A 15,194-nucleotide genomic window follows, 5' to 3' on the forward strand; every position below is an offset into this window, starting at 1 on the left:
CTTTAAAAAAAAAAAAGATTTTTATCTTGATAAAGTCCCAATAGTTCGTTTTTGCTTTTGTTTCCCTTGCCTCCAGAGACATGTCTAGTAAGAAGTTGCTATGGCTGAGGTCAAAGAGGTTACTGCCTGTGTTCTTCTCTGGGATTTTGATGGTTTCCTATCTCACGTTTAGATCTTTCATCCATTTTGAATTTATTTTGTGTATGGTATGAGAAAGTGGTCCAGTTTCATTCCTCTGTTGCTGTCCAGTTTTCTGAACACCGCTTGTTGAAGAGACTGTCTTTTTTCCATTGAATATTTTTTCCTGCTTTGTCGAAGATAAGTTAACCTTATGGGTCCATTTTTGGGTTTTCTATTCTGTTCCATTGATCTATGTGTCTGTTTTTGTGCCAGTTCCATACTGTCTTGATGACTACAGCTTTGTATTATAGCTTGAAGTCTGGAATCATTATGTCTCCAGCTTTGCTTTGCTTTTTCAGTGTTGCTTTAGCTATTTGGGTCCCAGCTGTTGATATTTTAAAGCCCCATATTTATACTAAGCTTACTAGTATTGAGTTATTCAAGGTGAATCACTTTAATTTTTAATAGACTAGTAATTCCCTTAATTTCCTTTCATAGTTCAGATCATATTGGAAAAGACCATGAAATAATAATTGATAATAGCTGTTAGAAACCTTTTAACATTTTACTTATTTTTTTAAAGATTTTATTTATTTATTATTTATTATTATTTATTTGAGAGAGAGAGAACCAGCAGTGGGGAGGGGCAGAGGGAGAGAGAGAGAGAAGCAGACTCTCTGCTGAGCAGGGAGCCCGATTTGGAGCTTGATCCTAGGACCCTGGGATCATGACCTCAGCCAAAGGCAGACGCTGAACCAACTGAGCCACCCAGGCGCCCCACCTTTTTTAACATTTTAAAAAATGTTTAAGAATATGCTAGCTCAGTGCTTGGCAAACACTGTTGTATTGAAAAGGAAATGTTTGTTGAGTGAATAAAAACATATATATGTAAAAAAGTTTTTTATGTTCCATAAAAATTGTCAGTTCAAAGAACAGGATCATCTTCTTCCTGCCTGCCTTCCTTTCTTTTTATTTTTTGTTAGCTATAGCAGAGTGCTGTATGTACACAGAGGATGAGCACTAAGTGGATAAATGAACGGCCTTTATACATGAGTGTCTAAGTTTAGTGCTTTCCCATGCAGAATGGGTGGCTCAGTCGTTAAGCGTCTGCCTTCGGCTCAGGTCATGATCCCAGGGTCCTGGGATCGAGCCCCGCATCGGGCTCCCTGCTCTGCGGGAAGCCTGCTTCTCCCCCTCCCACTCCCACTGCTTGTGTTCCCTCTCTCACTGTCTCTCTCTCTCTGTCAAATAAATAAAATCTTAAAAAAAAAAAAAAAAAGGATGAATTCAATTTCAGTGCTTTCTCTGACTTCCAGGACTTGTCACAAGACTGCGGTACCCAGTTAGTACGAAGGAGAAGAATGCACCAACCACTGCAGGATTCAGCTATGGTAACTCATTTTGTAGTTCCACTGGCTAATTTTCCTTAGGAAAAAAAATCCATTATCACAAGACCAATTCAGATGTTTAGAATTCCACATAGTAGAATTCTTTTTACAGTTTTATAGTATGGGGTTTTAGATGATTATCCTTGTAGCTATGGTAACCCTAGATTTTCTGTTTTCATCCTTATTCATAATTCAGCAGAAAACTTTCTCGGTGAAAAATAAGCATTACAATGTTATTTCTAAAATAAATCAAATCCTTTTCTGGTTCTCACCAGCTTGATTGGTTAATCACAGGAAAGTGAGGATGGAGGTAATAAAGAAGGCATCCAACTTGATTGTCTTTGTTCCTTCTAGCAAAAGCCTTTTAAACAGAGGATTAAATTCTTTACAACCTGATATAATTGGGGGTGGGGTGCAACAAGCCGAGGGGGAAGAATGGTAAAGGAGTAAGTATTTGATCTAGTTTTTTTCTAAGTACTTTTAAGCTCTATTATTATTAGTCTCTTATTCAGCATCTTCTTGCCTTCTGTTGTTCACTTTGGTTATATTATGATGGCTTAGAAGGGAGTACATCCTCCCCAGAGGCTGGAAAGCCACCTTTTGCAGTTTAGATAGGTTGCAAGTCTGTTCTATGTTTTAATGATAATTGTATTATCCTGTAACTTTGACATTGACTGGTTGTCGTTTCTCTGTTTCCCACTGATTCATGCTATGTTCTCCTTATTAAATGTTATCACTTTCCCCCTCTGTCTCACAGAAAAATGGGAGATCAATCCTTCAGAGCTGACCTTTATGAGGGAATTGGGCAGCGGACTGTTCGGAGTGGTGAGGCTAGGCAAGTGGAGAGCTCAGTACAAAGTGGCAATCAAAGCTATTAGGGAAGGTGCCATGTGTGAGGAGGACTTTATAGAAGAAGCTAAAGTGATGATGTAAGTTACCGGTTCTTTCTGGTTCCTCTTTTTGCATTAAAAAGTAGCCTCTCATCAGCTAATAGCCCTGCAGGTTTCTTTTCCTATAGTAACTGTGTGTATGCATGACTTCCCTCCCAGGAAGCTGACACACCCGAAGCTAGTGCAGCTTTATGGTGTATGCACCCAGCAGAAGCCGATTTACATTGTTACCGAGTTCATGGAAAGGGGCTGTCTTCTGAATTTCCTCCGACAGAGACAAGGTCATTTTAGTAGAGATGTGCTGCTGAGCATGTGTCAAGATGTGTGTGAAGGGATGGAGTACCTGGAAAGAAACAGCTTCATCCACAGAGATCTGGTAATCCTAACCACCCGTATTCCCATTCAGTGGCCGAATTCCTTTGTAACACCGGGGCAGCAAATGAGCAATGATGTATTAATATCCAATTTCTGTTCTCAACGATGTTTCACCGTTATCTTTAAACCTGGTAAATTTAACTTGCCTCATAATTTTAACAGAAAAATCTTGATCAGATCTAACACATATAATACATAATTACATAAGCAATTGCATAAATAATATGTAACTACATAGGTCATTGTTTCTAAGCAACTTACCATATATTAACTATTTGATCTCCATAAGAATCTCATGTGATAGCTAGTCACAACAGTCTTTCTGATCATTGTTGTTTGATAAGAAAATTAGCTTGAGAGAAGTGAAATGACTTACCTAAGGTGACAAATGGGGAAGTTAAGGGTTGACTCCTCCTTTTACTAAATCCTAAACTCTTTTCCACCTCACACAATGTAAGCAGAAGCCATAACAGAAATCCTTGGTTTATTTTCCTGATTTCTGAAGTCACTGGGAAAACATGGAGGCCCACATTAACTCCTGAAAATACTAGAAAAAGGAATCTATTATTGGTTCTAAAGTATTGTGATGAAGACACTTCTTAATTTTTCCCCTCCCCTGACTCTGTCTCCCTATCTCCTCTATTCTTTCTTTTCTCTTTTTCTTCTCTGCCTGTTTTCCTCAAATGTGTCTATTTTCAGCATGATGACAGAACTGTCAGTTCCTGTTAAACCTTGAAGGTGATTCTTTCACCAAAAAGAACGTGATTCTCTACCTGGGATTTTTCCATGTTTTAGTTTTAACTTTCTTGTCATAAAGCATGGACGCATTTCTTCTGCAATAGCAGCAAAACATTTAAAAAAAATTAACAGTCACCTTAAACAGTCATTGCTTTTATAGGTATTAACATATATCAACTCATGTAATCATGAGAAGTAGGTATGATTATTATTCTCACTTTACAGATGAGGAAACTGAGGTGTAAATAGGATAAAATAACTTACCAATAGTAAAGTATAGTGTGGAGTCAGAATTTGAACCCAGAGAGTTCAGCTCCAGAGTCTACACTGTAGCTACTGTATTATGCGATCTCTAGACTTAGGGCATAATAAAGAGTTGAATATTTGTGAGTGGAAGACTTGACTTCTAGATGTGTTTTAGGGTAGTTACCCAATCTCTCTTAGATTCTTTTTCTGCATCTGTAAATTGTAGGTGGGTTATAATATTGGTTTGCTCACAAGACTGTTTTCCCCCCAGCTTTATTGAGGTATAATTGACAAAATTGCATATACTTAAAGTAAACAACATAATGACTTGATATATGCATACATTATGAAATGATTATCAAAGCCAAGTTAATTATATCCATACCTCACGTGTGGTGAGAATGCTTAAGATGTACTTTCTTAGTAAATTGCAAGTAAACAATAAAGTATTATTATAGTTATGCTATCCATTAGCTCCTCAGAACATACTGAGTTCTACATTCTTTTTTTTAAGAGTCCATATATAAATGATATCATAGGGTATTTGTCTTTCTTTAGCATAATGCCTTCCAGGTTCATCCTTGTTGCCACAATGACAAGATTTTTTTTTTTTTAAAGATTTAATTTATTTATTTGACAGAGACAGAGACAGCGAGAGCAGGAACACAAGCAGGGGAAGTGGGAGAGGGAGAAGCAGGCCTCCCGCCGAGCAGGGAGCCCGATGTGGGACTCGATCCCAGGACCCTGGGACCATGACCTGAGCCAAAGGCAGACGCTTAATGACTGAGCCACCCAGGCGCCCATCTCTTGTGTTTTTGATAATAGCTATCCTGACAGGTGTGAGGTGACATCTCATTGTGGTTTTGATTTGCATTTACCTGATGATTAATGATGTTGAGCACCTTTTCATGTACCTGTTGGCCATTTGTATGTGGTTTTTTTTTTTTTTAATTGTATATTCAGGTTCTTTGCTCCTTTTAAAAATTGGATTATTTGCTTCTTTGGTATTGAGTTGTATGAGTTCCTTATGTACTTTATATTTTAACTCTTTATCAGATATATGGTTTTACAAATTGTTTTTCACATTCTGTAGTTTCCCTTTTTATTTTGTTGACTGTTTCCTTTGCTATGCAAAGGTTTTTAGTTTGATGTAGGTCAGTTATTTATTTTTGCTTTTGTTGCTTGTGCTTTTGGTGTCATATCCCAAAATTCACCAGTGAAGCCATCTGGTCTTGGGCTTTTCCTTTACAAGACTGTTTTAAAGATCGCATTATGTGATTGGGGCAAAGGACTCTGTAAGATAGATGTGATATAGATAACATTCATTATTGTTATTATGCTCAGTGATAAAGAACATCTCTCTGTCATATTGAAAGCTGTGAACTAAGTACCTTCCTCTTTTTTTATACTTTCAAAACTGATGAAAATTGGATGCCTACATGAGTATGGCAGACTACATCTGTCCACAAAGACCATATCTTGATGAAAGCAATTTTGATAATTTTGTGCTTATGATGTTGACATCACCATGGTAGGTTTGTGTCACCCCTGAAGGGAAGATTCTGATGCTCCTGTCTTTTGGGCAAAGAATGCTGTTGACCATGAAGTGAAGTAATGATAAGGTATCCCCATAGGAAGATGGGGGCAAATCTGGGGAACTTTAGAAGAGACTCTTAAAATGCATTCAGCAGGAATAATCTCCTGCTGTGGAATTGCCACATACAGTGGAATTGCCACATACAGAGAATAAAATGCTAGAAGTGTCGGGAACAAAAATGCAGCTTAGTCCATAGGATATGGCACTAAAAATATTGTTATCATGTTTTCCTTCTGCGAAATACTATGTCTTTTTACCAAACTGTTTTCTTGAATCTTTTACCCTTAAAGAATGGGCAAGAAAATATAATTTAAATAATCCAGAATTATGTTTGACCAATTTCATATGTCATATCACAATATACTGGAAACATTGTAAATGACAAGGTAAACTATGTTACACCTGGCTGTTTTTTGTTGTTGTTGTTGTTGTTGTTGTTTTTACTGAGATCAGGATGACCAATCACTGAGCAAAGCTGTTGGGTAAAAGATCAGTTACCTATCACTTTGATTATTGTGTGTTATTAAACTCACCTAATGAGAACCTGGATTAAGGACTTAAAGAGATGTTGTCATTATCAATAAGAAAATCTGACAGTTTAATAAGAATAGAAATGGGAGGGGGGAAAAGTAGGTTGACCTTGTTAGTCTTCATTTAGGTATGACAATTGGCAAAGTCATATAATCATGTCTTATTGCACATAACTTCCTGACCTTTCTACCCATTTTTTCAAATATTTGTTGGAGACATTTCCACAGGGATAAATCCAATTTATAAAGAGACATTTCTGCCTTCTGTAAATGTTGACTGGGCTATATTAAATTTAATATAAACAGAATTTATATTTTTCTACTTTGTAGAACTTTGTAACTAATATACCATTGAAATGTTGTTTTCCAGGCTGCCAGAAATTGTCTAGTAAATGAAGCGGGAGTTGTGAAAGTATCAGATTTTGGAATGGCCAGGTAAGGCTGAGTCTATGTGAACATTTTCTATCAATTTTGGATTAAATTAATATGTAACTCTGAAGGTATAGAAAGCCTGACTTTTTTTGCAGTTTGACTGTGTCGACTTCTTTTTCTGAAGCCTATCGAAGAGCTGTTTTTTAAACTACATCTTTTGTTCTATTAGCAAAATATTTGTAGTATCTATCATTTTCATAGGAAGATGAATTGATTTTTCTGCTTCTTAGTGTGTTTTTGATGTAAGGCAATAAAATAAGTTAGATTATATTTTGAAAAATTTCTTTGCTGAATGTATCCGTTTTACTGTTACTGTGGGCTTTTTCTCAGGTGAAAAATTGTTGGGAAATTATGACTGTTTCATGCTTTATTATGTGGTGTCAGGTGATGGTCACATTAGCTTGTAGAGCCGATAAGCATGGGAATAATCTGCAGTGATGAAATAGAAAGGAAATCTTGTTAGCTGTTCTGAGATAAATAAATTCATTAAAAAAGTATACATTGTGATGTTACTCATTCTCTCCACTAGGTGGGAGTATAGCCTGCTAAATATTCTACTTTCTCCCTGGCAGTGGGTTAGATTTCTAGAGTCTTCCGTTTTCACAGAAATGTGTTTAGGGGTAAAGTTCTTAGAATACCTTAGAATACCTTAGAATAGTCTGTTGTGTTTTTATTCTCTTAATTTTTGTAATTTTAATAGAGTGTTAGAAAAGACTTTTAAAAAGTATTGTTTTTCCTTTCCCTCCTCTCTGTCCGTTCACTCATCCATACATGCATCCTTGAAAACATTAGGTACCTACTGTGTACCAGGGTGTTAGGCTGAACCATAGCAGAGAATAAGGCATATGAGCCCCTGCCATATGCCTCTTATATTCAGGAGGAGAGAGAGACATAAGACCTGAGAGAATCATGAAGAGAGGAAAACCCAGTAATGTGACCGAGTGGGGGTCAGCACACAAAGGCCTCTGGCCCAAATGTGACCCAACACTTCTTTTTATTCAGCTTGTGAGCCAACAATGGTTTTCCAATTTTTAAGATTTTGTTTATTTATTTGACAGAGAGAGACAGAGCGAGAGAGGGAACACAAGCAGGGGGAGTGGGGAGGGAGAGGCAGACTCCCTGCTGAGCAGGGAGCCCGATGCGATGCGGGGCTCGATCTCAGGACCCTGGGATCATGACCTGAGCCGAAGGCAGTTGAACTGACTGAGCCACTCAGGTGCCCCTGGTTTTCCAATTTTTAAATGGTTGGCAAAAATTAAAAGAATTTTAGGACATGTGAAAAATATCTGAAATTCAAATGTTGGTGTCCATAAGTAAAGTGTTACTGGACACAGCCTCACTCATTATGTGTTGTCTGTGGCTGCTTTCACATGATGAAGGCAGAGTTGGTTAGTGGTGACAGAGACTGGCCTGAAAAATAGAAAATATTCATCATCTGGCCCTTTACAGAAAAAATGTGCTCCCCTCAAGATAGAGGTCACGTGGGGCTGGTGGGGTGGGTGGGCGCTGAGTGATGGCACAGGGCAGGGTGACGGTAGCTACATCTGATCTGGTGCTCTGGAAGACCTCTTTGAGACTGGGATATTTGAATAGAGACCAACAAGACAGAAGTAGCCAATGAGGTGGCGATCTGAGGACAAAATATCCCAGGTGGAAGAAACAGCAGGTATGAAAGCTTGAAATCTGCGACAAGCTTGGATTACCCCAGCACAAGGTCACACAGGCCAAGGTTAGCTCGTCGTGAGAGCAGGACTGCTGCCTGTCAGGGGAGTACTGACCCAGTGTTCTTTGTGCTTTTTATGAAGATTTTCCTCTGACAGGCAGTCCTCCAGTTTCACATGTTGCATTTTTATATGTTTGGCTTTCAGAAAATCTGTGCTTTTGCATCAGCCCCTCTAAAACACTCATTGGACACGAAACTCAAACGCCCCCAATGGGCAGGCATGTGGATCCCACTCATGGTGGCATTGTTACCATGGAGCAGGGGAAGTTTGTGCAATTATTTGAATGTTTTTTCACGGGGCTTTTAGAGATTAGCTTTATATGTGCATATACTATGTAAACACAGTCCTCTTGTAAATCCATACTGAACACATTACAGGAAGGGCTCACGTCTCCACATCTGCCACCCTGATCCAGGGTCCTCCCCAGAGGTAGCCAAAGTTATCAGGTTATGTGTGTCCTTCCAGAAGGATGTAAGTATGCTTGCATAGCAAAAATTACAGAGTATTGTTTTGAGTGTGTGTGTGTATGTGTGTGTGAGTGAGGGATGTCATGGTATATAAATCTATACTCCACCATTTACATATGTCATTTTGCAATTTGCTTTTTTCATTTGCTGTAGGTTTAAATTGTACTCTGTGGAGTCGTGGGGGCCAAAAGCATGTGTGTCTCCAGACGCTCTGCACCACTTCCTTTACAGCAGCTCTGCTTTAGATGTTTTACATGTGGGGCCTTTGGGTTAAATTTTGTTTAAAGAACAAAATTGCTTACCAGAAAAAAACTTAGTTAACTCTTTTATTGTGTCCTGCCTCTATTGCCTTATAAAAAAGAAAAACACACAGAAAAATGAAAGTGCAGCTACTAATGTTACAATGCATCCATCTTAAGCACGTAAGTGAAGCTGAGAGGAAGATGGAAAGCACCAGGCGTGGCCACGGAGGCAAACGTTTAACTTCAACCGGATGCTTGTTGGACTTCAGTCAACTGTGTTTTTGATTCTAAGAGGAAAAAAAAAATTTAAAGAACATGTGCAATGTGTAGATCGTAACTCAGAAGCGTGAACCTGTGGTGTGTCTTACTTTAGGTATGTTCTGGATGATCAATACACAAGTTCTTCTGGTGCAAAATTTCCAGTGAAGTGGTGCCCTCCCGAGGTGTTTAATTACAGCCGCTTTAGTAGCAAATCAGATGTCTGGTCATTTGGTAAGAACATGGTCCATTTTTCCCCAGCTCTACTCTGAAGCGGAAGTGGATGCATCCTTTTCGTAATCCTTTATCCTTTTCTAGGTGTTTTAATGTGGGAAGTATTCACTGAAGGCAAAATGCCCTTTGAGAAAAACACCAACTATGAAGTGGTAACCATGGTTACCCGGGGCCACCGACTCTGCCGGCCAAAGTTGGCGTCCAAATATGTATACGAGGTGATGCTGAGTTGTTGGCAGGAGGTAAAAGAAGTTTTTTGTGCTTTCATTCTGAATCTCTGAAACATTCAGGGATCTGGGCTTGGTAGATTAACAGTGTATAGTCTCTATAGCCTAGTGAGTTTGTGCGTGTTTTATACGATTTCAGACTCTGGGTAGAAAGCCAACCTTCTCAAGTCAGTTCTGAATAATGGGAAGAAGACGGTGAAGCAGCAGAAAATGATAATAATTAAGATCATAAATTCAGGTGGCCATCCCACTCCTAAGGGGAAATCCTGTCACAGTTGCCTGAGTTCGGGACTCCAGGATTAAGTCCAGAGAAGTAGCTCTTCTTTCACTGGACTGCTTGTATTGTTGAAATATTACTCTTTCACCAGAGGGGGTTTCTTTCACCAAACCTCAACTTCCCCCAGATCTCTTGAGTCAGTCTTTGGAAGTTTTCCTTCCCGGTGTATTAAAATGTCACCTTGTAGAAGAGATTAGACAACAAAATGATTTTTGGAAGATAATAATAGTTCATGTGTATTGTGTGCTAGGCACTGTACTAAGTGCTTTAGATAGAGTTCTCAAAATAACCTTTAGAGGTGCAGAGATTTTTATATAACCGCTTTGTGGACGAGAAGATCAGGGCTCCTGAAACTGACACTTGCCCAAGACCACGTTGCTACAGAGAAGCAGAACCATGCTCTTGGTCACTTGCTATAATGTCTCCAAAGAACACTGATTGGGATGGGAAAGGCTTGGGCAAGAAGTGTTGCTGGGGGTGGGAGAGGACAGCATGAGCAGAGGTAAGGTGGTGGTAATGAGTGTGGTATGTGTACAGGAGGGTGGAGATTGGTCTCATGGAGCAGAGAGCCCAGGTGAGGGTTTTTGTGGGGAATGAAATTGGGTAGCAAGAGGATGGGGAAAGGCAGGTTATAGAGGGCACTGCAAATTAGGAGGACTTGATTTTGCAGGCAATAGGGAGCTGTGTTAGATTCTTAAATGGAGACACAAAAGGAATGTCACGGAAAGGTATGTCTAGCAACAGTATGTGTAGGCTAGGGTAGACCCATTTGGAGACACCTGAGTGTTCTAGTCCCAAAACAATGAGTACCTTGCACTTGTGTGCTATGTTATGTGAGTTTGGACGTGAAAAATTATTTTGGGGGATGGATTCTGGAACCCACAGCTTCTCTTTGATTTTTAATTGTAGAAACCAGAGGGAAGGCCTTCCTTTGAAGATTTGCTGCGCACAATAGATGAACTAGTTGAGTGTGAAGAAACTTCTGGAAGATAAGTGGTGGTGTGATCCGTGGAGTCCAGATTCCAAAGCATGAGGAAGAAATGGCACTTTGTGGCTAACTTTTAATTTATTTAGCACTTGGACATGTAGACTGTTTTACTTATAAAGTGGAAAAACCTAAAGCATTTGCTTCTAGACCAGTCCTAGCTCTGGGACTGGATTTTTCAAGTTATGGAAATGCTGCCTGAGAGATGATGATTAAAAACACTCACTTTTATCCATCCCACAAGTACTTGAGCACCCACCATGTATGATGCCCAGACCCCAAGGTTTTCCCATCTTAGGGGTGTACGTGGGGCCGTGTTGGCTAGTGTCAGTGGAAGGTCAGGATATTTGGGAAAGGAAAGGGATTTAGAGCCTTGTTCCAGCAACCTTTCTCTTTCCTTTGACTTCTACGGAAATCTGGGCCTGAGGCATTGTCTAAAATGTGGGTTCTGGATGAATCAGGAACCCATCTTGGATAAGTACCCCTCTTTTGTTTTGAAAACATCCGTTTTCAAGACTGCCATTATTTGTATGCTGTATATATTGTAAATATATATAATATATAAAGATATATATTTATAAGAAACTGAGTTGTCTTTTAATTAAAAATTTTAATTCTGTAACGTATGAACTTACTTTCTTAGGACTAGGGACTGTGCCTTGCAGCTGTCAATTTCTCTACCCCTGGGGATCAAATATTCCTTACTGAAGAGAAAAAAAGTCTGGACCTATCTACCATTAATGCCTCCTCCCCACTTAGGCAGACATGTTTGGGGATTCCTGTCTAATTTAAGCCCCCAATCAGGCCCACGTTTGGGCTGAGTGACCGTGCCCATGGTATCCATAACTAATTGGAGTTAGGTAAAAATTGAACTGGGGTGGGGCACCTGGGGGGCTCAGTCGTTAAGCGTCTGTCTTTGGCTCAGGTCATGATCCCAGGGTCCTGGGATCGAGTCCCACATTGGGCTCCCTGCTCAGCAGGGAGTCTGCCTCTCCCTGTCCATCTGCTTCTCCCCCCCACCCTGGCTCATGCTATCTCTCTCTCTCAAATAAATAAATAAATAAAAATCTTAAAAAAAAAATTGAACTAGAGGCAATCAATGACTTTCTACATCCTGAGAATCTGCCCCAGGACATAGGTGCTGTAAGTGGAGGTGCTGGGCTCTGGGGCAGAATCATGGGGTGATGTTCACAACAAAGCCTGCCCCTACCGCAAGCAAGACCCGGGAGCAAGCTCAAATTCTGGCGGAGAGACCAGGAAAAATGGAGCACATGGTATATAGAGCTGTCTCCCAGATGGTTTTCAGGAGATCTGGTTGGACTTGGGTTCCTGGATCAGTGAGATTGTCTAGAAGAGCCTCACGGTAGACCCTGTGATCAGGTTTGTTTGAGTGGGTTTCTGACCATTACAATCTCTGACAAAGACATCAGCTGAGTTGGAACCTTTATTTCTCCTCATGAGCCCAGGGAAAGGAAACAGTCTCTGTTATCAATAGCAGAGGCCCTGTATGGCCCACACATGTTTCTTGGTATTATGGGGGTAGAAAGTTGAGGCACACACAACACACGGGGCCTTTCTGTAGGAGTTTCAGCTGCTTTGGTGTTGTGGGAACACAGAGCTGTTGCTGGCTGCTCTGAGTGGTGCCTCCCTAGGACCCTGGAGAACCATCTCTTCCTTCTGGTCTGTCCATCCACTGAAAGCTATCTTCTATCCTTCCTTATCCTCCTTATAATGGAAAAAAAATTATCTTAAGTCTTGTCACAGTCTGTTTGCCACCTTCCTCCTCATCTTCCTGTTTAACCGTACCGCCATCACGAAAACATATGCACCTTTTAACTGAATTGTAGTCCATTCAAGGAGTTGGTCATACTCGTTATACTTGAGTCTGAGTACTGTCAGTTATATCTTTCTCCTTCCTTTCTTCTTCACCTTGACTCCTCCCACACCTCCCTGTCCAGTCCCATACTTCCCTTTTCACCTAGAGGAGCTGGATGGTATTGAAGAAAAGTGAGGACAAAGTATAGTCCTTGTAGTAATCCTTACGTATACTATTGATGTGGAAAACAAGATGGATAATACCTGACAACATTTGGGAACATCTTCTTCAAAAATCTTTAAATTTTTCACCAAAACTTAACAAAAGGTTTTGTATAAAGCGTAACGAAGGCAAAAAGTGAAGTAAAAATAAAAGAATCCACCCAGAATGCTTAAAGAGATCTTAATCTATAAAGCAGGAAATAGGAAGGGCAATGTGAAAATGCTATGTGCTCATTAGAATTGTTCCTTTTAGTTTTAATTTTTTGGTTATATTTTCCAAGGGAATGAAGTGAAACTCCTAAATACATTTTTTATTGATGTTGTTTTTATATTTCTGAGCCATGGCTCAGTCACCTTTTAGGTGTATTATTGAATTGGCTTCCATCCCCACAAAAAAACGAAGTTTTGTAATATGGTCCTTGAAGTGTCAGTACTGAGTGGGAGGACAGAACATTGTAGATTTATACTCCAATACCTAGAATCTAATTCTGTTTCTTCCACTGTGTCCCTTGTCCTATCTGCGCATCTGTTTCCTTCTTTGTCCAGAGAGGGCAGTTTCGGATTTGATGATTTTTAATGTCGCTTGCACGAAAATTCTGTGATTTTTTTTTTGAAAATGTTGTTTGCTGGAGTCACCCACACAGTTGGGAATGAGGAACCAATAGCAGCTACCCTCAGAGATCTGGATGGAGATTACTGAGCTTTCTTATATAGGCCATTGGGTTGTCATTCACACACTTCTCTGAGGTTTTTAGAACAGGAAAATAGGTGGGGTTAACTCTGCTCGTGAGAAACATCTTGGGCGAGCTATGATTTCAGTTAAAAGATGTGTTTTTGTGACTGGAGCGGCGCTGAAGAACTGAAGGCTGTTTGGTCTGCTCCCTGCAGAAGCACAGCCATGATTCTTTCCACCTGTAAGTAAGACGGCTTCGTCCTTTATCTTCAGGGCTTGTTCTGGGCCTGTTACTTACTCTTGACTGGCAGAGGCAGGCATAAGGCTTGTGAAACTTTGAGGATAATTTCCCCAGGTGTTGTGACAGGGTTTTGTGTGTTATTCAAATGACCACTGTAGTGATGTAATTTTAGTAAATGCTCAGCATGGAGAATGCAAAGGAAACAAAATAGTGTCCTTAAATCTATATGTGTGTATGGAAATGCAGTTTGAAAAGTGTTTGTTTTTAGGGCGATATTAAGTGTAAAGAGCTCAGAGCTGAAGGCTGGGAGACCAAGTTTTAGCTTCTGGATTTGCTGCAGCCTTGGTGGGTCACCTTTGGCAACTTCTTATGTCGGGTCCTTATCTGTAAAATGGTACCCTGTTTCTGCCCACCTCTCAACAAGATAGCATAAACAGTAGCTAGAAATGACACGTCCTTCATGATCTTAATTTTGGAGTTGCTTTGGAAGACTGTTCAGTTTCATGCGCAATTTTGAAAATGCTTATTAATTTAACTCTATGAGGACCTTATGCACAAAATATTAAAAAATAAGAAAGGAAAATACTGTCTTTGATTTTAATTCTGAATGACTATAGAACCTAGTTTTAACAAAGCCCAGTCATATCAGATTAAAGTAATCAAAGACCAGCTAACAAAGTTTTTACATTTCTGATTCTTAAGTGGCGATAGGAAAAACGGGTGGCAATTTTTAAATGTCATCTGTTTAAGCCACATCACCTCACAGGACCCAACGCTTGTTGGTAGAATTTGTAAAAGATAAACCAGGCTATTTCAGTTGTACTGACCTGAATATAACTTACAGTCTTGATCCACTCATCGACAGAATGGGGCTGCCTGTTATCAGAAATACAGGTGAACCAGGGCCAAGCGGAAAGAGCTACGAAGCAACAATTTCTGTCCCCACCGCCCCCGACGGTAGAACGAAGATGAGCAGTGACTTAATAACCTTTTTATTAAAAGCTGTGTGAGCATCTGTTCTTCATTTCTCCTGAGGTCAGAACTAGAGAAAAGGCTGTAAATTTTAACAAGATTTGATTATATAGAAAATAAATAATGGTGAGGGTTGAGACAGGATTAGGTTGCCCGAGGGATTAAATAAGAGACGACCTCTTGGCGGGACTATTTTTGTGTGTGCATGTGTGTGCATAATTTTTTTTTAAAAAATTTTATTGTTATGTTAATCACCATACATCATTGGTTTTTGATATAGTGTTCCATGATTCATTGTGTATAACACCCAGTGCTCCATGCAGAACGTGCCCTCTTTAATACCCATCACCAGGCTAACCCATCCTCTCACCCCCCTCCCCTCTAGAACCCTCAGTTTGTTTTCCAGAGTCCATCGTCTCTCATGGTTCATCTCCCCCTCTGATTTCCCCCCTTCATTCTTGCCCTCCTGCTATCTTCTTTTTTTTTTTTCTTAACATATATTGCATTATTTGTTTCAGAGGTACAGATCTGTGATTCAACA

The 15,194-nt window shown here is 39.8% G+C and overlaps 2 protein-coding genes across 3 annotated transcripts in view; both read left to right on the forward strand.

The window, feature by feature from the left end:
* TEC (tec protein tyrosine kinase) overlaps window positions 1–11,315 on the forward strand; it is a 113,610-nt gene extending 102,295 nt beyond the window's left edge. The window contains exons 7-13 of the mRNA XM_081813162.1: window positions 1,437–1,511; window positions 2,266–2,437; window positions 2,558–2,774; window positions 6,255–6,319; window positions 9,123–9,241; window positions 9,326–9,483; window positions 10,655–11,315. Coding sequence (XP_081669288.1) covers window positions 1,437–1,511; window positions 2,266–2,437; window positions 2,558–2,774; window positions 6,255–6,319; window positions 9,123–9,241; window positions 9,326–9,483; window positions 10,655–10,738 — 890 coding nt within the window. The 3' untranslated portion in view covers window positions 10,739–11,315. The remainder of the gene's footprint in view (window positions 1–1,436; window positions 1,512–2,265; window positions 2,438–2,557; window positions 2,775–6,254; window positions 6,320–9,122; window positions 9,242–9,325; window positions 9,484–10,654) is intronic.
* A 2,205-nt stretch (window positions 11,316–13,520) lies between these two features.
* LOC102750068 (tyrosine-protein kinase TXK) overlaps window positions 13,521–15,194 on the forward strand; it is a 57,001-nt gene continuing 55,327 nt past the window's right edge. For both annotated transcript variants that reach the window (XM_081812409.1, XM_081812412.1), the window contains exon 1: window positions 13,521–13,681. In XM_081812409.1, coding sequence (XP_081668535.1) covers window positions 13,594–13,681 — 88 coding nt within the window. In that variant the 5' untranslated portion in view covers window positions 13,521–13,593. The remainder of the gene's footprint in view (window positions 13,682–15,194) is intronic.

This window comes from Leptonychotes weddellii, chromosome 2, assembly GCF_054177405.1.
Source record: "Leptonychotes weddellii isolate Sample4059 chromosome 2, ASM5417740v2, whole genome shotgun sequence".
Lineage (NCBI taxonomy): Eukaryota > Metazoa > Chordata > Mammalia > Carnivora > Phocidae > Leptonychotes > Leptonychotes weddellii.